Genomic DNA, 24,638 nt, shown 5'->3' with positions numbered 1-24,638 from the left:
CTATTCCTGAGAAGTGAAAAAAGAAAAGTTGAATTTAGGTAAGTTTAGCTGCAAAACAGCCTATGTTGGATATTCAATATTTCATCACATTACAACCTTGACAGAAGCCCTGAATGTGCTGCCCTCTAAGTTTCAAACAATTCATTCTTGACCCTGTCCACTAACTTCCCCAAAGGGGGGGTCTTAAAATCTCCCAAGTATACAGAAGCATACAATAACCCAGACACTCTGTTCAGCATTACTTCTGGGAGCTGTCTTTTAATAGTAGTGAACTGCAGCTTTCTTACATAACTGGATTTTTGTTTGTTACATTTTTTCCAAACTCAACGAGATATTTCCTTGGGATACAGTCATAGGTGACAAAACTTAAAGAAAGCACAAGAGTGAACACAAAAGTCAGGAGGGTTATACGGAAGACCTTTTACAGTACTAGTAATGTTCTAGTCCTTAAATGAAGGGTTGGGTATTTGGGTGTTTACTTAATGTTTTATGTGATCTTCAAAAAATGTATGATACATTTCACAATAAAATTTTAAATATTTATTGTACAGTTACCCTGAGCCACACATTGTTCTAAGTTTAATATGAGACCAGACCAAACCAAACCAAACAAAAAAGCCCCACTTTCCCTGCCCTGATCTAATTCTGTAAATTACATCTGCAGTAAGTGCTACAGAGAAGGACAGAATAATGCTATGGCATTTTTTAGTATGAGAGTGAATCTTGTCTGTGGAGTCGGGAAAGGCTTTGTTGCTAATATAGCAGTTGACACGAAATACCATGAAAAAGAGTTAGTCAAATGAAAATGAAAAGAAATAGCATTTCAGGAGGAAGGAACAGAAACTTCTTGAAGGCAAGGCCTATCTCTCATATGATTCTTACTTCATGAAAATGGAACCCATGTACATTGTTGATAGGAATATAAAATGGTGAATAACTGCTATGAAAAACAGTATGGAGGTTCCTCAAAAAACTAAAAATAGAACTACCATATGATCCAGCAATCTCACTTCTTGGTATTTATCCAAAATAATTGAAAACTGGGTCTCAAAGACATATATGAACTCCCATGTTCGTTGCAGCATTACTCACAGTTGCCAAGAGGTGGAAAAAAACCTAAATGTCCCTTATAGATGAACGGATAAAGAAAATGAAGTATACAAGGGAATATTTTCAGTTTTAAAAAAAGAATGAAATTCAGTCATACACTACCACATGGATGAACCGTGAGGACTTATGCTAAGTGAAAGAAGCCAAATACTGCATGATTCTACTTATATGAGAGTTATCATATAAATGAAATTAAACTCATGGATGCAGAAAGTAAAATGGTGGTTGCTGAGGGCTGAGAGAGGGGGGAATGAAGAGTTGCTATTCAATAGTATAGGGTTTCAGTCATGAACGGTGAAAAATTTCTAGTGAACTACTGTATAACAATGTGCATGTGGTTAACAACACTGTACTGTATACTTAAATTTGTTAAAAGGGTAGACTTCATGTTATGTGTTTTTTACCACCAAAAAAAAGGAAAAGAAAAAAAGCGTGCTTTACTCTGGAGTATTACCACTCCATGGCAATTTAGAGAAAAGCCCTGAGGTTTTTGTCGTAAGGTGAATAGCAATCTCCCTGCCATTCTGCACTTGGGCCTGGATGCACAACTATCACCACTGACCCAGTCACAACCCTTTAATTTATCCGTTTTCAGGCCCACGTGTCACTTCCTTCACGTGCTTTATGTACCTTCCTGGAATTCCTGGGATGTCTTCCACAAGGTAGTTCAGCTCCCACTTGTTTTCTGTCCTTCAAAATTTATTGAAATATTTTCCTGTTATTCCTTTTTGTGCTTCTATATTGCTATTACCAAAGAGCACTGGAATCAAGAAGACCCGAACATATGTGTATACTCATTTTTGGTCTTGAATCTGAAACCTTCTCTGCTTTTTAAATATTTACTAGAAAACCTCTATTCATGAGGTTAGGAACCAAGTACATCTTTTTCATTGCTTTAATTTAGGAGTGAGCACTACGTCTTACACATAATAGGCACTTAGCAAATATTTATTGAACAAATGAGCTTTCATCTAACTTCTTAATTTAGTGCTCTATTTTCTTGATGAAATGACTCTATTTTTACTTTGCCTCTCAGTTATCTGCTAACCCAAACATCAGATCTACGCCTTCAGTGACTTGTGATAGAGGCCTACAAATACTCACATTAAGTCATGATAATTTATATTTTATTCCTATCATTACCTTTCTGCATTTGGTTTGGTTAAACAGCTAGCATTGGTATCTCTTATTTATTTTGTGAACAAGTAAGCATTCATTCGACCATAATTTGTTAAACCTCTAAAAATACCAGGAACTATGAGATATGAACATAAATAAGAACACTGACTGCCCTTGTTTTCAGAGTTCACAATCTAGTTTGAATAGAGACATATAAGCAAATAATTGCAATACAATGTGATAATCTCTTAACTCCCTATTTCAGGAGGCCAGAGCAAATGGCAATGTAATTATCATTATCTCCTAATCCAGGTAAGCACACAATTAATGGCAATGACAAAAGGAAGCTGTTGAATATAGGGAAAACAATATGGAGGCTTGTAATGCCAGATGGACTCTAGTTTCATTATCTATGCAAGGTTTATTGAAGGATCTAACTTTATGGTGAGTTTTTTCAATCACAGTTGTCGAGATTATTCAGTTACTGATAACAGTAATGGATTAGTGATACAATATGAATTGTCTCTACCTATGTATTTCTTTAAACTTTCTTCATTTTTAAAAAGCATTCTACTTTACTGATTCTTGATATTTGATTATATTAGAATTCCATTTCTGAGGAAAAAAATTATAAGATGGTAAGAACTGAAAGAGGTATACAGAAAGTGCTATTACAACAAAGTAGAGGAAACTTCTAACTACATTTGGGAGTTATCTATGGCGTAAAGGAGGAGATAATGAGGAAGGGAGAACATGCATAAATAATAAGGTAAATTAGAACCCATCAAATTGGAGAAACTGGAAGTAGTTCCATAAAATGCACCAGGAGAATGGTGAGAATTAAATTTAGATAGGTAGTACAGAGTCAAATCATGAAAAATCTTAATAAGTCAGCAAAACTATCACATTTCAGTGGTTCTCAAAAGAAGGCCCTGAAAAGCTGATGGCTGGGCAAAGCTTAAGACGACAACTCACAGGGGAGAAAGATGGTTCTTCCAGTAGCACTATGAAATAGTTAAAGCTTTATTACAAGTGGCCAATTAACCACTGCCAAGGCAAAGCAACAGGGCCAACTCTTTCTTATTTGATAACTAGCCCTTATTTCCAGTCTTACTTTCTTCTTGATATGAATTTTTTTAACTGCTCTCACCTGTATAAAAGCAGTAGATGGTGGTAAGTAGGAAGAATGAAATACATATAAGAATTTTACCCAGAACAGATGACCTTAGAAAAACCCTGGTCAAATACAAATAACTAGACATTTTGTTGTTGTTCAACAAGGGCTGATTTCTTATTGGTCCAAATGCTTACCTAATTGTGAATCTTCTATCAAAGTGGAGAATATATTTATTTTAGTAGTAAGATTTTCCCCACACATTATTATTTGAATTTTTGTGAAATTTATCTGACTTTCTCCTCATAAACAGCAAGTCTTGCATCAGAACTAAATTTTCCCAAAGAGGACTTTCAAATGGCCAACAGGCACATGAAAAGATGCTCAAAACCACTAATCATCAGGGAAATGCAAATCAAAACCACAATGAGCTATCACTTCAGTACCTGTTAGAACAGCTATGATCAAGAAGACAAGAGACAACAGGTGCTGATGAGGATGTAGTGAAAAGGGAAATCTTACACACTGTTGGTGGGAACGTAAATTGGTCCAACCACTATGGAAAACAATATGGAGGTTCCTCAAAAAATTAAAAATAGATTTACCATACAATCTAGAAGTTCCACTTCTGGATATATAACCAAAGGAAATGAAAACAGGGTTTTGAAGAGATATATGTGTTCTCATATCTATTGCACCATTATTCATAATACCCAAGATATGGAAACAAACTAAATATCCATCTACAAATGAATGAATTTAAAAAAAAAAAGGGTGGGGTGGGGTGTGGCCAGTTAGCTCAATTGGTTGGAACATGGTACTGATAATACCAAGGTTGCTGGTTCGATCCCTGCATGGGCAACTGTGAACTGCACCCTGCTTAAAAAACAAAACAAAACAAACAAAACAAAAAACAGGGGTGGTATATGAGCTTACACAGTGGAATATTACTCAGCTGTGAGAAAGCCTCCTGCCATTTACCACAAGGTAGATGGACCCCAAACACATTATGTTAAATGAGATAAGTCAGAGAAAGACAAATACTATATAATACCACTTATTTGTATAGAATCTAACAAAGTCAAAGTCATTTAAAAAACAGAGAGTAAAATGGTGGTTACCAGGGGATGGAGGTAGGGGATAAGATTGATGTTGTTTAAGGGTACAAACTTGCAATGAGTAGTAAATAAGCCATAGAGATCTAATGCACAGTATAATGAATATAGACAACAATATTGTACTATAATTATGTAATATGATAAATATCACTAGAAAGGCAATCACATTACAATATTTAAATGTATCAAAGTAATATGTTGTATAACTTAAATTTATATGTTACATGTCAAATTTATTCAATTAAAAAAAAGAAAAAATAGCAGTCTTACTACTACTATTAGCTACCATCTATAGAGCACTACTATGTGCCAGGCATTGTGCTTTATGTACATATTACTAATCCTTTAGACAATCTTATAGGACAGAGGTTATGATATCCATTTCGTGGATACCAAGGCTCTAATAACTTAAATAATTTGCCCAGGAAGCAAATGTCACTGCTGTTTGCTCCAAAGCCTATGCTTTATCTTGTATATCACACTGATAATTTAGTTCAAACATATGTGTACAGCTCACTCTTCCACGTATCACAGAACTCCTACACTAGTAGAGAACAGTTGTCTTATTGGGGAAGAAAAGACCCAAAAGGAGTCATAAAAAGGTTAAACCATATCAGTCAGCTACCCTGCATACAAATAAGGCTAATTCTTGAAAACTAAGAAGGGAAAGGCATAAATAAATGGCTGTCAGTCTACTCCTTCGTGGACTGTTGTTTTTCTTAAATCAAGCTGGTTCTGTGATCCTAGAGTCTACCTTATTTCAGCTTTTTAACATCTGGGGCAATTTAGGATAGAAACTGATGGCAGGACAAAGGGAACCAATATTTACTGAGCACTCTTTACTCAAAATACCGGGTCTCTTTACTCAATTTCTCATTTAATTTTCACACACTGTGAGACAGGGATTATTTCCATTTCACTGATTATGAAAGGCTCACAGAAATGGAATCATTTCCTTAAGACCATATAACTAGTGAGGGGCAGAATAACACGTGAAATTAGTTATGTCCAAATTAAAACACTTTCCACAGATTAAACTAGTTTTATAAGTATAGAAGTGCAATCCCAGGTACCTAGATTTCTTTGACAAGTTATAAATTCAGGGGCTTTTGCAGGTCTCTTCCTCCCTTCATTTTTCCCCTTCTTGCACTTGGTTATCCTAATTCACACTTATTATCCCAGAAATGGTTTCACTGATTTAAAATTTTAAAAAATTTACTTATTAACATGAGATAGCCAATGTACTTATTTACTATGCTACATAATAGAAATTATATAAATCATAGGAAAACGTAAAATTAACTTTATTATAAGTTGCAGCTCTTTACAACATTAAATGGTTCACGAATCATAGTAAATGAGTCAAAACTTGACTGCTTCCCATTCTTTCTTGTATCACTAGAAACCAAACAATAATACACGCATACAGCCCTTTACTGTTTGTTAACAACATTCACTTACTTAATCTTGGACAGCAGGCAACACATTTCACAGGTGAAAGTTCACAGAGGTTAAGTGAGTTTTCCGAGGTAACATAAAAGGAAGCTGGTATTCTAATTCCAAGTCACTACTTTATTAACTACAACAGGACCACATCTTTGAATCTACAATCTCTAAAATACCGGATATATCTATATCTCTACATCACAGATGACCCAGATCAATACCAAAATGATAACTAGGTTTGCCTTGTCTTGCAAGAAAAATAAGATCCTTTTTTTTTTTTTTAATGTTGGTTAGTCATTTCAATTTTATAAACCCTTGTGCTACAATAAAAACACAAATGCTGTTTACTAGTTTCCAACATTTGGAACCAACCCATAGACAAAACACGTAAGATTTAACAAGAGTTGAAAAACAGAATATGAATGTTAGCAACCTTGAAAATATAAAACAAAGGATATATTTAACAGGCTGGGAGGTGGAGGAAAAGAGAAAATTTGAATAAGAGAAAAGACTCCATATATCCTTATTTTACAAAATGAAAGGTCTGTCATATTTGCTAAAACAGGGTATGAAGCTTAAATATATTATTTGAAGCTACAGTAATGATCAAAGAAAGATATGGGAATAATGGTATCTCTTTTTAAAAGTAGGGGAGAGGGAGGGAGGAAGTAGTGATAAATTGTCATTTATCATAATAGGAAGTGAAAATATCTATAGAGAGGAAACGATTAGGACTAGAGAAATAGTAAAAAATAGACAATGAGCTATGGTTTTCCCTACAAATCTTTCTGGACTAATAGATCTTTTAACTACTTGCGTGTATTATTTGCATTTTTTTTTTCCCCAGAGAAAAGGGATAGATGGATATATTAAAAAGCAAATAAAAGAAATTATCTTTATTTTTAAAAATACTATCACTATTACAAATGATGAGTTGTTATTTGAACTTTTGGTTGAAATTGTACATAGTTCCTTTGTCAAAAAATATCTGTCTAGATTTATGTGGGCTTATTTCTGGGTTTTCAACTCTATTCCATTGGTCTGTGTGTCTGTTTTTCTGCCAATACCATACCGTTTTGATTATTGTTGTCCTGTAGTGCAAACTGAAGTCAGGGAGTGTGTTACTTCCAGACTTGTTCTTTTTATTAGGATTACTTTCGCTGTTTGGGGTCTTTTGTGGTTCCATACAGATTCTATTTCTTTAAAAATGCCATTGGGATTTTGATGGGGATTGCATTAAATCTGCATATTGCTTTGGATAACATGGCCATTTTTGGTAATATGATGATTCCTCCAAACAATGAACACGGAATGTCTTTCGATTTCTTTGTGTCTTCTTCAATTTTTTTAAAATGTCTTACAGTTTTCAATGTATAGGTCCTTCACATCCTTGGTTAAGTTTACTCCTAGGTATTTTATTCTTTTTGTTGCAATTGCAAAAGGAATTGGTTATTTTATTTCTTTTTCTAAGATTTCATTGTCAATATATAGGAATGCAATGGATTTTTGTACATTGATTTTGTACCTGGTAACTTTACTGTATTCATTTATTGTTTCTAGTAGCTTTTTGGTGGAGTCTTTAGGGTTTTCTATATATAGTATCATGTCATCTGCAAAAAGTGACAGTTTAACTTCTTCATTCCCAATTCCGATACCTTTTATTTCTTTCTCTTGCCTGATTGCTCTGGCTAGGACTTCCAACACAATGTTGAATAGCAGTGGTTATAGGGGACAACCCTGTCTTGTTCCTGAACGTAGAGCTAAGTACTCCAGCTTTTCACCATTAATTAAGATATTAGCTGAGGGTCTGTCATATATGGCCTTTATTATATTAAGGTATTTTCCTTCTATACCCATTTTATTAAGTGTTTTAATCACAACTGGATGTTGTATCTTGTCAAATGCTTTTTCTGCATCTATTGATATAATCATATGATTTTTGTCCTTTATTTTGTTTGTAGTGTATCACATTGATCAATTTGCATAGGTTGACCCATACTTGTGTCCCTGGGATGAACCCCACTTGATCACGATGAATAATCTTTTTACTGCATTGTTGCATTCGATTTGCTAGAACTTTGTGTAGGATTTTTGCATCTGTATTCATCAGAGATATTGGTCTGTAATTTTCTTTTTTTGTATTATCCTTACCTGGTTTTGGTATCAGGGTAATGTTGGCCCCATAAAATGAGTTAGGGAGTATTGTCTCTTCTTTAATTTTTTGGAAGAGTTTGAATAGGACAGGTATTAGATCCTCTTTGAATGTTTGGTAGAATTCACTAGCGAAGCCATCTGGTCCCGAACTTTTGCTTTTGGGAAGGTTCTAGATGACTGACTGATTCAATTTCCTTACTGTTCATCAGTTTATTTAGATTTTCAGCTCTTTGTGATTCAGCCTAGGAAGGCTATGTGTTTCTAAGAACTTGTCCATTTCTTTTAGATTATTGAATTTGCTGGCATACAGTCCTTCATAGTATTCTTGGATAATCCCTTGTATTTCTGTGGCATCCATGGTAACTTCTCTTTCATTGCTGATTTTGTTTCTTTGTGTCTTTTCTCTTTTTATCTTAGTGAGTCTAGCCAACGGTTTATCAATTTTATTAATATTTTCAAAGAACCAGCTCTTTGTTGAATTAATTTTTTCTACTGTCTTCTTGTTCTCTATTTCATTTAGTTCTGCTCTGATTTTTATTATTTCCTTCCTTCTGCTGACTTTGGGTTTCATTTGTTCTTCTTTTTCTAGCTCTTTAAGGTGTAAAGTGAAGTTGTTTATCTGTGATTTATCTTGTTTCTTGAGATAGGCCTGTAATGATACAAATTTCCCTCTTATTACTGTTTTCACTGCATCCCAATAATTTTGATAGATGTAATTTCATTGTCATTTGTTTCTATGTATCTTTTGATCTCTCCTCTTACTTCTTCTTTGACCCAGTCGTTCTTTGAAAGCATGTTGTTTAACCTCCACATAATTTTAGTTTTACCTGCTTTCTTTTTGCAGTTGATATCCAATTTCAAAGTCTTATGTTCAGAGAATATGCTTGGTATGATTTCAATCTTCTTAAATTTGCTGAGGCTAGTTTTATGTCCCAATATATGGTGTTTTCTTGAGCATGTTCCATGTACACTAGAAAATAATGTATAGTCTGATGCTGTAGGATGAAGTGCTTTATAAATGTCAATTATGTCCATTTCATCTAATGTGTCATTCAGGGCTAATATTTCTTTATTTTCTGTTTGGATGATCTATCCATAGCTGTCAGTGATATATTTAGGTGCCCTACTATAATTGTGTTTTGGTAAATTTCTCCCTTTAGTTCTGTTAGCAGAGAAAAGAAATTCTCTTCAATAAATGGAACTGAGAGAACTGAAAAGCCATGTGCAAAAAAATGAAACTAGACTGGTGTCTGTCACCATGTACCAAAATTAACTCAAAATGGATCAAAGACCTAAACATAAGACCTGAAACAATAAACTTCATAGAAAAAAACATAGGTACTAAACTTATGGACCTTGGGTTCAAAGAGGATTTTATGAATTTGACCTCAAAGGCAAGGGAAGTAAAATCTGAAATAAATGAATGGGACTATATCAAACTAAAAAGCTTCTGCACAGCAAAAGAAACCATTGACAAAATAAGGAGGCAACCCACCGAGTGAAAGAAGATATCTGCAAACAACGCCTCTGATAAGGGGCTAATATCCAAAATACATGAGGAACTCATACAACTCAACAACAACCAACAACGAAACAATCCAATTAAAAAACGGGCAGAGGATCTGAATAGATATTTCTCCAAAGAGACATACAGACGGTCAACAGACATATGAAAAGATACTCAACATCACTAATGATCAGAAAAATGCAAAAACCACAATGAGATATCACCTCACACCAGTTAGAATGGCTATCATCAACAAGACAAATAATAACAAGTGTTGGAGTGGCTGTGGAGAAAAAGGAACCCTCATACACTGTTGGTGGGAATGCAGACTGGTGCAGCCGCTATGGAAGGCAGTGTAGAGGTTCCTCCAAAAATTACGAATAGAATTACCATCTGACCCAGCAATCTCTCTCCTGGATATCTACCAAAAAAATCTGAAACCATTTATCTGTAAAGATATATTTGCTCTGATGTTCACTGCAGCTGTATTTACAGTGTCCAAGACATTGAAACAACCAAAGAGTCCTTTAATAGATGACTGGATAAAGAAGATATGGAATATATATGCTATGGAATACTACTCTGCCATAAGAAAAGATGGAATAGTGCCATTTGCAACAACATGGATGGATCTTGAGATTATTATGCTAAGTGAAATAAGTCAGAAAAAAAGTTGAGAACCATATGACTTCACTGATGTGTGGGATACAAAACTGAAAGCAACAAAGCAACAAGACAAATAAATAAATAAACAAAAACTCATAGACATAGACAATAGTTTAGTGGTTACCAGAGGGTAAGGGGGAAAGGAGGTGATAGATGAGGGTAAGTGGGATCAAATATATGGTGATGGAAGAAGAACTGACTCTGGGTGGTGAACACACAATATAGATGATGTATTACAGAATTGTACACTTGAAACCTATGTGATTTTACTAGCCATTGTCACCCGAATAAATTTTAATTAAAAAAAAGAAACACAACAGAAATTGTACATAGTCCTCTAACATTTCAAACTGGGGCCTAGAACTAACAATGACTTCCTCGATGTAGAAGTCTCTGAATGCATTCTTATTAATCAATTTTCAACAGCCTTATAAATACTCATTGTCTTTTATTGCAGATGACAGCTATTTCCTGACTCAAACCTCTTACTGTCAGCACAATCTCATGCTGGAAATAATTTAAATGTGTTGAGATAAGCTGTATAATACCATCTAATTCCCACCCCATCTAACCTGCCATACTGCAACTCACAGACAAAATCATCACTGTTTTTCTCTTCTGCCTAAAAATTGTCCAGAGATATACATAAGGTGTATTATCATAAAATATAGTGCTGGAAAGAGAAGGTCTTGATATGAAAAGTACAAATCAAAGTTAGAAGAAATGTGGTATGTTTATAGGTGGAATCTCAAAAACAAACAAAACAAAACAGGAACGAACTCAGAGATACACAAAACAAACTGGTGGTTGACAGAGCCGAAAAATGTGGGAAAATGGGCAAAAGAGTTGAAGTAGATTAAGAGGTACAAACTTCCACTTATAAAATAAGTAAGTCAGGGGGGTATGTAAATACAGCATGTGGAATATAGTCAAAAATATTGTAGTAACTTTGTATGGTGACAAAAGATAACTAGACTTATCTTAATGACCATTTCATAATGTATATAAATATCGAATCAATATGTTATATCAGAAACTAATATAATATTGTATGTCAATTATATTTCAAAAAAGAAAAACAAGGTATGTATTAAAAAGTATAGAGAAAATCCAAGCTGCTATAATTTAATTAAAAAGTATGCAACCTCTTAAAATTTTTCTGGAAGGATGGTATAAAAATAGACACATAAAAAATGTTTGCATATGTAAGCTAAAATTATGTATTAGGAAGTCTACTATTTTCCAAACCTAAACTTCTCTTTTATAGATTGGTGTCAGTCATAAGCAATTTATTTTTAAAAGATACTTCCTTTATTACACACTAGTAAACTATCAGATCATTGACATTTTACTTAACAATACACAGCTGATACCAGAAACTAGAAACTGAATTGGTAGCAACCATGATTCTACCCTGACTTATAACTAATAAAAATAAAAATCACAGTGCTTAGGAAAAGCACTTAGAAAGAAGGTATACTATTTGGGTTATTTCTGAAACACTATTTGTCATAATATCAAAAAAACATTGCTTTGTAAATGGTATTAATTACATGTAATAGTCCTGCCATAAAAATGACCTAGAAAGATCTCAAACAATCCAACATATCACTGAATCATGAAAAAACAGAAAATCTGAACAACATTCAGATTTTGAGTAATCTGAATTCAGATTACTGATTCAATAATGAGTAAGGAGATTAAACCAGAAATCAAAAATCTCCCAACAAATAGAAGTCCAGGAGCAGATAGCTTCACTGGTGAATGCCATCAAAAAAGTACAGAATTAACATCAATCCTTCTCAAACTCTTCCAAAAAACTGTATATAGTTTTGGATATAGTTCCAAACTCATTTTACAGGGCCAGCATTACCCTGATATGGCAGACAAAGACAAAGACACTACAAAAAACAAAAAATTATAGGCCAATAACCCCTAATGAACACAGATGCAAAAAACCCTCAACAAATAAATTCAAGAGCACATTCAAAGGACCATACACTGTGAGCAAGTGGGATTTATCCCTGGGATGCAAGGATGGTTTAACATATGCAAATCAATATACGTGCTATACCACATAAACAAAGTGAAGGATAAAAATCATATGATCATCTCAATAGATGCAGACAAAGCATCTCACAAAATTCAACATACTTTCACAATAAAAACTCTCAATAAATTATTAGGTATAGAAAAAAATATACTTCAATATAAGAATGACCATATATGACAGGCCCAAAGCTAACATCATATTCTACAGTGAAAAGCTGAAAGTGTCCCTCTAAAGTCAGGAAAAGACAAGGATGCCTACTTTCACCATTTCTATGCAATGTAATACTGGAAGTCCTAGCAGCAAATTGGCAATAAAAATAAATTAAAGTTTTCCAATAGGAAAGGAAAAGACTGTCACTATTTGCAGATGACATGATCCTATATATAGAAAACCCCAAAGACTCCACCAAAAGGCTGTTAGACCTAATTAACAAATTCAGTAAAGTTTCAGGATACCAAATCAACATACAAATATTAGTGCATTTCTATATACTAACAACGGACCACTTGAAAGAGAAATTAGGACAGCAATCCCATTTACCAAAAATTCAAAAACAATAAAATATTAAGAATAAATTTAACCAAGAAGATGAAAGACCTGAAAACTATGACACTGATGAAAGAAGAAGACACAAATTAAATGAAAAGATATCCCATGTTTTTGGATTGGAAGAATAAATATTGTTAAAAAGTCCGTATTACTCCAAGTGATCTATGGATTCAATACAATCTCTTATCAAAACCCCAATGGCATTTTTCAAAGAAATAGAAAAAAAGAACAGGCACATAGACAAATGAAACAAAATTAGAGAGTCTAGAAATAAACCCACACACATATGGTCAACTAATCTTTGACAAGGCGCCAAAAACACATAATGAGGAAAGGATAGTCTCTTCAATACGTGTAAATGGTGCTGGGAAAACCAGATTATCTCATGCAAAAGAATGAAACTGGGCCTCTATCTTACACCAGTCACAAAAATTAACACAAAATGGATTAAAGGCTCAAATTTAAGACCTGAAACTATGAAACTCTTAGAAGAAAATACAAAGGGAAAAGCTCCTTGACATTTATCTTGGTAATGATTGTTTGGATTGGACACCAAAAGCTAAGGCAAAACTAAACAAGTAGGATTACATCAAACTAAAAAGCTTCTGCACAGCAAAGGAAACCATCAACAAAATGAAAAGGCAACCTACCTAATGGTAGAAAATATTTGTGAAGCGTAGGGGTTAGTATCCAAAATATATAAAGAACTCACACAACTCAATAACAAAAAAACCCCAAACAATCTGATTAAAAAATGGGCAGAGGAACTAAATAGACATTTTTACCAAGGAGACATACAAATGGCCAACATATACATGAAAAGGTGCTCAACATCACTATTCATTAGGGAAATGCAAATCAAAACCACAAAGAGATACCACCTTACACCTGTAAGAATAAAAAAAAAAAAATCAAGAGATACGAAGCGTTGGGAAAGATGTGGAGAAAGGGAACTCTTGTGAAGTGTTGGGTGAGAATGTAAACTGGTGCAACCCAATGCAAACAGTATGCAGGTTCCTCAAAAAAATTAAAATAGAACTACCATATCATCCAGCATTCCCACTCCTGGGTATATATTCAAAAGACACAAAATCAGTATCTCAAAGAGAAACCTGCACTCCCATGTTCATTGCAGCATTATTTATAATAGCCAAGATATGAAAATAACCTAAGTGTCTGTCAGTAGATGAATGGATAAAGAAAATGTGGTATATATACACACAATGGAATATTATTCAGCCTTGAAAAAAAAAGATGGAAGTGTCAGAAGACACTTGTGACAATATGGATGAACCTGAAGGGCATTCCGCTAAGTAAACTAAGTCATACAGAGAAAGACATTTAAGGTATCATTTAAATGTGGAAATAAAACAAACCAAAAATGTAGATGTCACTGAAACAGTGGTTGCCAGGGGCTAGAGGGTGGGAGATGTAGATCAAAGGGTACTAACTTTCAGTTGTAAGATAAATAATGCACAGTATGGTGACTATAGTTAATAATAAATTATTGTAAACTTAAAATTTGCTAAAAGCAAATCTTATGTGTTCTCACCCCATGCACAAAAGAGTTAACAATGCAAGATGATAGATGTGCTAATTATCTTTATCATGGTAATTATTTCACAATGTATATGTAAATGAAATCACATGGTACACTTTAAGTGTATACCACTATATTTGTCAATTACTCATTAATTGAACTGAAAAAATAAATAAAAAAAAAAGAATTACAGAAAAAAAAGTCTTTCTAGTTTTTTCAGTTGGCAACTTTAGGAGACAAAATAGAACAAGACATTTAGTTTACCAGAGTTCAAAAAGGGAGTACCATATCTGTCTTGTAAGATTAGTTGCTTTAACTCTGTGTTTCCTACAAAGTAGACATACAAAAGACCTATTATGTAAATATCTATTTTAAAATGTACACCGGGTCAAGGAGATTTTTTTTTTTCTTTTCAAAAGAAAGAATGCACGTATTTTTGGTCATAAGCAATAAATAAGCCTCCCTGAGCATATTGATAGTTTTCAGGAAGATAAACTCTCCGTTATATACAATTCATTAAAATTTAACATTAACTGGCATTTTAGTATCCATAGTATGTTAAAAAGATAATACTGAACACTTCAAATTCCTATAATATGTTTTCAATTTCAAAAAGGGAGTTAATTAGGCTCAGCACAACTTTAGTGTTAGGTATATTTTGTTATTTTATGATGCTTTGACAATTGGTAATTCATTTTAGACATATGTGATAACTCTCTAGAATGTTTCATGAACTATTTCATTTTCTAACTGCATTGAATAAACGAGTATATTATATCAGGAAAGCTCAAAAAATAAAAAGCCCACTGATTATGTCAGGGCCACCAGTTTTGGCTAAAACACTTTAATGTGGTGTCTCTCCTTAGAATATGAGTAAATACCATAGCTGCTATAAATACCTATTTTATAACTTCTTACATTGCCTTCTGGCTCTTTGTTTTCTAATTAGAGTAGTTAACCAGAGGAAAAAATGTAGTTAAAAAAATATTCTCAAAAGGCATACTATGAAACTTTATCATAAAATACCTTTGTAATCATGTCAAATTATATATTCACATTCATTGTATTTTTTAAATTACATCCTGCATGATAAAATTGATACCACCCCTACTTTGTTTTTTTCCTGAAAATTTCACATACATTTTTTTCATCTGCCATAATAGAAAACCTGAGGGAGGCAAGGAACCTATAAGCAAGTCTGTTTTACTGACACCTCAAACATATTTCTTATAAGATGTATTATAATTTGGTATCTTATATTTGTAATTAAAAAAATAAAAATAATTATGAAAAGTTATTATTGACCAGTATAATACTGCTTCAGATTTTTAAAGTAGAAAATATTCCTTGGCTTACCTGCTGCATGTAACAAACTAGCTTCTACTCTGTGGGGAACTCTTGGTGGAATTTTCATAGATGCACGAATCTGGTAAAAACTAAAGCAAAAGAGAAAAAGAAGTCATTTAAAACACATTTTAAAAATATGCAATGCCCCAATTTCTATATATCTATATGTATTAAAAAAATAATGTTGGTCTGCTTATATCAGTCTCCCATAATATTAACTATTGGTGAAAAACAACATACCAGATCCACAGAGCAAATACTAGCATGGACTAGAACCTAAAGGGAAACCAGTGTATATAAAATTGAATGGGAAAAACAGAAGAAATATATATGGTATTTCTTAATTTAAATGAGAGAATGTCATAACAACCAGAGGAGTTATAAAAGCATCTAAGAGTTTCACTGCTCACTTTGGTTTATTCATTTTTTTCTTTTAAAAGATAATAAAGACAAATTATTCTTAAGCATAATTTTGAGAAAATAGAGAATTATAAATGGTTTTAAATAATTAGTTTCATACTATAAAAACCTACCCACTCAAAAACCAAACCTACTCAGGTATAACATGTTCTCTCTCTTCTGTACCTGCCTTAAGTTTAGGTACTGTTAATCAGTTCTTTATTATGTAACAACAATGGTGGCAAAACTAACACCAAAAATATTTAGAACAGGATAAGAACCATCACTAAATATGCACAAGAAATGTTTCCTCATCTTCCATTTCCATTTAATCCTTATCGGGCTATAATTTCAATGTTATTCAGTAAGGTATTTATTGATGTTATTTTAAAAATATCGCAGTAAAATACTGCTCAGGAATATTTATTTAATTGACATTTTAAGTTTCTCATCTCAGTATCCTATGGAGTGATTCGATATATCAGAAAATAAACTAGTGAAGATATTTTTTATTTCCTAATATTCAAATATAAATTTAGGTACTTTGTCTATGTTTATCTATCAAAGCTGGCAATCATTTAACATAACAACCAAATCCAGGCTGTAAGTTAACTGGCTTAAATGGCAGAAGTAGTAAGGACTCAGTAAGTAGCATAAAGAAAAGATTGAAAAGATAAGAAAAGATAAATCAGAATAGAAAAATGAGTAAACTATATCCTTGAAAATATTCTTACAAATAAACAAATCAAAGCCTGTATCTAAAAAGAGTAAGCTTCTAATCATTACATTTTTGAAAGATCAGTAACATAATATTCTTCAAAAATCCTCAATGGATGGGAAAACCAGATTGCAGAATTACAGAAAATATAGCGATTATACATGCTATATTTATGATTCTGATAATAAAAGGGAGCAATAATTCAATCCTTACCTCCAGTTCAAAACCCAATTATTTATCAACTACTGTGTATCCCCAAAAATAAGACCTAGCTGGACAATCAGCTCTAATGCGTCTTTTGGAGCAAAAATTAATATAAGACCCGGTCTTATTTTACTATAAGTGAAATTATAGTAAAATAAGACCGGGTCTTATATAATATACGACCTGGTCTTATATTGATTTTTGCTCCAAAAGACACATTAGAGCTGACTGTCGGGCTAGGTTTTATTTTCAGGTAAACAAGGTATTTCCACCAGGACATGTTAAAGAAAAAAACCACAGGCCCAAAATGGAGTCACTTATATTAAAACTCATGACACAGAACCTAGATTAATACCTGACTACTTGCATTTTCAACCTTCTTCAGGAATGTTATCTTACTTGGTCAGTCCGAATTTTCTAGTCAGCACCAATGAGGTAATCTGTCAAATAGGCCCTTCTCCATCCACCAAAGGTAGCTAAGGCAATCTGCCTGATAAGACCCCTGCCTTCCTTTAAGGGAAGGTAGCCTCGCCTGAAACAATCCTTGCTTTTCGTTTTTAATAACTTTCTTGTCCCACCCAGTTTCTGCCTAAAAACGCCTGCCATACCATACAATTTCTGGGGCTCTTCCCTACTTATTAGATGGGATGCTGCCCGATTCATAAATCTCTCTATAAAGCCACCTGTATCGTTAAATCTACTTGATTAAATTTTTATTCTTTTAAAGATGTTTCACTTCAAATTCAACATATCAAAATGAACTAATCTTGGGTCTCATACCAGTCATCCTATTCGACTTCAATACTTATGTCAGTATTACTAATATTGTGCAACTCAATGTGATTTAAAACTTCAGCATTCTTATAAATTTCATATTATTATGAATTCCAAATTTGCAAAAAGTAGGGCAATGAACTGATAATTTCCACTGCCTATTTTCAACAATTAAAATGATTTTGTCAAATTTGATTCATCAGTACTTTTTTCTTTGCTGAACTATTTCAAAGTAATCCTGGACATCATGCAAAGCCACTCCTCCACAAACTATTTTTAATGCCTTTTCAGTCTCAGCATTATCCTCCATGTAGAACTAATCATTAAATCCTACTATTTATTCCCCAATGCCTCATAGAAACTAATAAAAACAAAGAACATTAAAGCGTGTGGTGGGTTCTTTTTAAAATACTTCCAGTTTTTTTTTTTTTTTTTTTTTCCCATCCCTGTACTCACACCTCTTACAATGTTACTCCCATTAAAAAGTTGAGTGTGGTTCACCACCCCATAAATCTGGGCCCGCTTTACGGCTCGTTTTGGGCAGTACAATGTGGCAAAGATGATTACATCCACCCCTACGTCTTAAAAGGCTTTACATAGTTTCTTTCTCTCTCTTTGGAAATCTGCCTCCTCTATTAGAATAAGCTGGAAGGTAAAATGTCATAAGACAGAAATGAGTCCATCCAGGTTGGGCCATTCTGCATCAGCTAGCACCCAGCCCACCTACCATTTGACTGTGAATTCACAAGGGAGCTCAGTAAAGATTAGTCAAACCAGCCCAGAGAACCATTCAGCTGATCTATAGAGTTGGGAGCAGAAATAAATTTTTATTGTTGTGATGCCACTGAGACTTTGTTTGTTACCTGCATTATTGTGGCAATATATAACTAACATAGAAATTGGTATCTAACAAAACTTAAAATATGTGGCATTGACTTTGAGAACAAAGTAACAGTTATAGTTACAGAGGCAAGAAAAATAACGAGGAAACTGTAGGAGACTTAAAAAATGGCAACCCGTGTTACATAGTGAAAAAACTTTTGGTAAATATACTGTCAGCAATAACTTAGAAGAAATTAGACAATGTACTTAAGACACTTTTATACTCAACCAAGCTAATTTCCAGGCAGAATGCTGAAAATGTCAACTGGCTGCTTCTAGCTAAGTATAATAAGATTTTGCAAGAAAGATAAGCTAAAGAAACAACTGGTCATTTTACATGCAGAATCTAGAGCGAACACAGACTAGGACTTGCTGGGATGGAAAATAAAACATTTTTTTTCTTTTTTAAATTAATTTATTGGGGTGACAATTGTTAGTAAAATTACATAGATTTCAGTTGTACAATTCTGTATTACATCATCAATAAATCCCATTGTGTGTTCACCACCCAGTCAGTTCTCCTTCCATCACCATATATTTGATCCCCCTTACCCTCATCTCCCACTCCCCACCCACCTTACCCTCTGGTAACCACTGAACTATTGTCCGTGTCTATGAGTTTTTGTTTCTTATTTGTCTTGTTCTTTTGTTGTTTTTGGATTATATACCACATATCAGTGAAATCATATGGTTCTATGCTTTTTCTGTCTGACTTATTTCGCTTAGCATTATACTCTCAAGATCCATCCATGTTGTCACAAATGTTCCTATGTTATCTTTTCTTACCACCAAATAGTATTCCATTGTGTGTATATAGACCACAACTTCTTTATCCATTCCCACGTGTCTTTATGTATAAATGTTTTCAGATTTTTTTGGTAGCTATCCAGGAAAGGGACTGCTGAGTCATATGGTAATTCCAGTCATAATTTTTTTGAGCAACCTCCACACTGCCTTCCATAACGGCTGCACCAGTCTGCATTCCCACCAGCAGTGTATGAGGGTTCCTTTTTCTCCACAGCCTCTCCAACACTTGTTACTATTTGTCTTGTTGATGACAGCCATTCTGACCGGGGTGAGGTGATATCTCATTGTGGTTTTTGTTTGCATTTCTCTGATGATTAGTGATGTTGAGCATTTTTTCATATGTCTATTTGCAATTTGTATGTCCTCTTTGGAGAAATGTCTCTTCAGGTCCTCTGCCCATTTTTCAATTGGGTTGTTTGTTTTTTTGTTGTTGAGTTTCATGAGTTCCTTGTATATTTTGGATATTAGCACCTTATCGAAGACACTGTTTGCAAATATCTTCTCCCATTCAGTTGGCTGCCTCTTTATGTTGTCGATGGTTCTTTTGCTGTGCAGAAGCTTTTAAGTTTCATATAGTACCATTCGTTTATTTTATCTTTTACTTCCCTTGCCTTTGGTGTCAATTTCATAAAATGCTCTTTGAACCCAAGGTCCGTAAGTTTAGTACCTATGTTTTCTTCTATGCACTTTATTGTGTCAGGTCTTATGCTTAAGTCTTTGATCCATTTTGAATTAATTTTGGTACCTGGTGACAGATAGCAGTCCAGTTTCATTCTTTTGCACATGGCTATGCAATTCCCCCAGCACCATTTGTTGAAGAGGCTGTCTTTTCTCCATTGCATGTTTTTTGCTTCTTTGTCAAAAATCATTTGTCCATATTTATGTGATTTTATTTCTGGGTTCTCAATTCTATTCCATTGGTCTATGTGTCTGTTTTTCTGCCAATACCATGCTGTTTTGATTATTGTAGCCCTGTAGTACAAGCTAAAGTCAGGGAGTGTGATACCTCCAGTATTGTTCTTTTTCTTAAGATTGCTTTGGCTATTCAGGGTCTTTTGTGGTTCCAAACAAATCTGATGATTTTTTGTTCTATTTCTTTAAAAAATGCCATTGGGATTTTGAAGGGGATTGCATTAAATCTGTATATTGCTTTGGGTAATATGGCCATTTTAACTATGTTGATTCTTCCAATCCATGAGCACGGAATGTCTTTCCATTTCTTTGTGTCTTCTTCAACTTCTTTTAAAAATGTCTTATAATTTTCAGCATATAGGTCTTTCACATCCTTGGTTAAGTTTATTCCTAAGTATTTTACTCTTTTTGCTGCAATTGCAAAAGGAATTGTTTTTTTGTATTTCTTTTTCTGAGATTTCATTGTTAGTATATAGGAATGCAATGGACGTTTGTACGTTGATTTTGTAGCCGGCAACTTTCCTGTATTCGTTGATTGTTTCTAATAGCTTTTTGGTGGAGTCTATAGGGTTTTCTATATACAGCATCATGTCATCTGCAAAGAGTGACAATTTAACTTCTTCATTCCCAATTTGGATGCCTTTTATTTCTTTCTCTTGCCTGATTGCTCTGGCAAGGACTTCGAACACTATGTTGAAAAGCAGAGGTGATAGGGGACAGCCCTGTCATGTTCCTGAATGTACAGCAAAGGGCTTCAGTTTTTCACCGTCAATTATGAGATTAGCTGAGGGTTTGTCATATATGGCCTTTATTATGTTAAGGTATTTTCCTGCTATACCTATTTTATTAAGTGTTTTAATCATAAATGGATGTTGTATCTTGTCAAATGCTTTTTCTGCATCAATTGATATAATCATGATTTTTGTCCTTTATTTTGTTTATGTGATGTATCACATTGATGGATTTGCGGATGTTGAACCATTCTTGTGCCCCGGGGATGAACCCCACTTGGTCGTGATGAATAATCTTTTTAATGCATTGTTGTATTCGATTTGCTAGAATTTTGTTTAGGATTTTTGCATCTGTATTCATCAGAGATATTGGTCTGTAGTTTTCTTTTTTGTGTTGTCCTTACCAGGTTTTGGTATCAGGGTAATGTTGGCCTCATAAAATGAGTTAGGGAGTACTGTCTCTTCTTCAGTTTTTTTGAAGAGTTTGAGCAGGATTGGTATTAGATCCTCTTTGAATGTTTGGTAGAATTCACTAGTGAAGCCATCTGGTCCCCGACTTTTGCTTTTGGGAAGGTTTTGGATGACCGATTCAATTTTGTTACGGGTGATTGGTCTGTTTAGATTTTCTAGTTCTTCATGGTTCAGCCTTGGAAGGCTATATGTTTCTAAGAACTTGTCCATTTCTTCTAGGTTATTGAATTTGGTGGCATATAGTCCTTCATAGTATTCTTGGATGATCCTTTGTATTTCTGTGGTGTCCGTGATAACTTCCCCTTTTTCATTTCTGATTTTGTTAATTAGTGTCTTCTCTCTTTTTATCTTAGTGAGTCTAGCCAAGGGTTTGTCAATTTTGTTAATCTTTTCAAAGAACCAGCTCTTTGTCACATTAATTTTTCTATTGTCTTTTTGTTCTCTATTTCATTTAGTTCTGCTCTGATTTTTGTTATTTCCTTTCTTCTGCTGACCTTCAGTTTCATTTGTTCTTCTTTTTCTAGTTCTTTAAGGTGTAACATGAGGTTATTTATTGGGGAGTTTTCTTGTTTCTTGAGATAGGCCTGTAATGATATAAATTTCCCTCTTAAAACTGCTTTTGCTGCATCCCAAAAATTTTGGTAGGATGTATTTTCATTGTCATTTGTTTCTATGTATCTTTTGATCTCTCCTCTAATTTCTTCTTTGACCCAGTCGTTCTTTAAAAGTATGTTGTTTAATCTCCATGTATTTGTGTTTTTTCCTGCTTTCTTTTTGCAGTTGATATCCAATTTCAAAGCCTTGTGATCAGAGAATATGCTTGGTATGATTTCAATCTTCTTAAATTTGCTGAGGCTGATTTTATGTCCCAATATATGGTCTATCCTTGAGAATGCTCCAGGTACACTACAAAAGAATGTATAGCCTGATGTTTTAGGATGAAGTGCTCTATATATGTCAATTATGTCCGTTTCATCTAATGTTTCATTTAGGGCTGCTATTTCATTATTTATTTCCTGTTTGGATGATCTATCCATAGCTGTCAATGATGTATTTAAGTCCCTAGTATAACTGCGTTTTGGTCAATTTCTCCCTTTAGTTCTGTTAGTAGTTGCTTGGTATATTTCGGTGCTCCCTGATTGGGGGCATAAATATTGATGACTGTTATGTCTTCTTGTTGTATAGTCCCCTTTACCATTATGAAATGTTCACCTTTGATTCTTATTACCTTTTTACCCTAAAATCTGTTTCATCTAATATCAACACGGCTACACCTGATTTTCTCTGGATAATATTTGCTTGGAGTGTCAATTTCCACCCTTTCACTTTGAGTCTATGCTTGTCCTTGTAGCTAAGATGTGTCTCTTGGAGACAGCATATGGTTGGGTTTAGTTTTTTGATCCAATCTGCTACTCTGTGCCTTTTTATTGGTGAGTCCAGTCCATTTACATTTAAGGTGATTATTGATATGTGAGGATTTCCTGTCATTCTATCTTCAGTTTTCTGGTAAGGCTATGTCTCCATTGTTTCTTTGCCATTTTGTTGTTGTTTATTATTTCTGTGTCGTGGTATTCTAAGATGTTTCTCTCTGTTTCTTCTTTTATTACAGTATATATTTCAGTTCTGGATTTTTTTTGAGTGGTTACCCTTAAGTTTATGTGAAAGTTTGATATTTAGAGTATTCCATTTCTTCAGCACGCTTACTTTCTCCATTCCCATATTCCGGTTCAGGCCTTTACTCTCCCCCTTTTTATGTTTTGGTTGCCACGAATTGTACCTGTTGATGGTGGTCGAATAGCCTCCTTTAGTATTTCTTGTAGTGCAGGTCGTGTGTTAGAAAATTCCCTCAGCTTCTGTATGTCTGGAAAGGTCTTTATTCCTCCTTCATATCTAAAGGATATCTTTGCTGGATATATTAATCTTGGCTCATAATTTCTCTCTTTCAATAGTTTGAATATTTGGTTCCATTCCCTCCTGCCTTGTAGAGTTTCTGCTGAAAAATCTGATGATAATCTAATGGGCTTTCCTTTGTAGGTTACCATCTTCTTTTCCATGGCTGCCTTGAGGATTCTTCTTTGTCGTTGATTTTAGACAGCTTCAATACAATGTGCCTTGGAGAAAGCCTGTTGGCATTGAGGTAATTAGGTGTTCTATTTGCTTCTTGGATTCAAGGATCCAGTTCTGTCCACAAGTTTGGGAAGTTCTCATCGACAATTTGTTTGAATATATTCTCTGTTCCCTTCTCTCTTTCTTCTCCTTCTGGTATGCCCATTATTCTTATATTGCTCTTTCTGATGGAGTCAGAAAGTAGCAGACTTCTTTCATTTCTTTTAAGTCTCAAGTCTCATTCTTCTTCCATCTGTGTAATTTACAGGTTTCTATCGTCGATGTCACTAATTCTTTCCTCCATCTGGTCAACTCTACAACCTAAGCTGGCTATTTCATTCTTAATTTCTTTTATCCAGTTCTTAATCTCTAGAAATTCTATTTGGTTCTTTTTTAAAATTTCAATCTCTTTCGTAAAATGTTCATGTTGTTCTTTGATTGTGTTTCTGAGTTCATTAAACTGCCTTTCTGTGTTTTCTTGCATCTTGTTGAATTTTTTCAGAACTGCAATCTTGAATTCTCCATCATTTAAGTCACATATTTCCATATCTTTAAGTTCCTTTTCTGGAGACTTTTCACTTTCTTTCTGAGCTGTGTTGTTGCCTTGGTTATTCGTGGCAATTATGGATTTATTATTTCTCTTCCTAGACATCTACAGGAGTGGCTTCTGCAATAGTTTGATAGGACGAGGTCTTTCTTTTGTTTTCCAGTACTTGTTGGTAGAATGTTTTTTCTCTCCGACCGCAGCCGTTTTTCTCTCTCACATAGTACTGCTATACTTTCTCTGCACTATTCCAGCTTCTCACACAATGGGGGGATTCCCTGGGAGATGGGCTTCTCCTCTGTTAATAGTTTGCCTGGGTCACAGCGTGCAGTGTCTGTGTGGGTATGCAGAGAGCTTTTGAAGTTCC

General features: G+C 34.1%; 1 protein-coding gene across 14 annotated transcripts in view; it reads right to left on the bottom strand.

The window, feature by feature from the left end:
* The window catches only part of FAM135A (family with sequence similarity 135 member A), a 461,750-nt gene that overhangs the window by 63,875 nt on the left and 373,237 nt on the right, over positions 1-24,638 (bottom strand). For 13 of the 14 annotated variants that reach the window (XM_074333158.1, XM_019749326.2, XM_019749331.2 and 10 more), the window contains one exon: positions 15,733-15,812. In XM_074333158.1, the coding sequence (XP_074189259.1) occupies positions 15,733-15,812 (80 nt within the window). Of the gene's footprint in view, positions 1-8,058; positions 8,691-15,732; positions 15,813-24,638 lie in introns of those variants that run through there. The other variant, XM_074333160.1, reaches the window with a different exon arrangement.

This window comes from Rhinolophus sinicus, linkage group LG05, assembly GCF_036562045.2.
Source record: "Rhinolophus sinicus isolate RSC01 linkage group LG05, ASM3656204v1, whole genome shotgun sequence".
NCBI classification, from domain to species: Eukaryota; Metazoa; Chordata; class Mammalia; order Chiroptera; family Rhinolophidae; genus Rhinolophus; species Rhinolophus sinicus.
The sequence above is the reverse complement of the archived record's forward strand: the minus strand, read 5'-3'. Positions and strand labels throughout refer to the sequence as shown.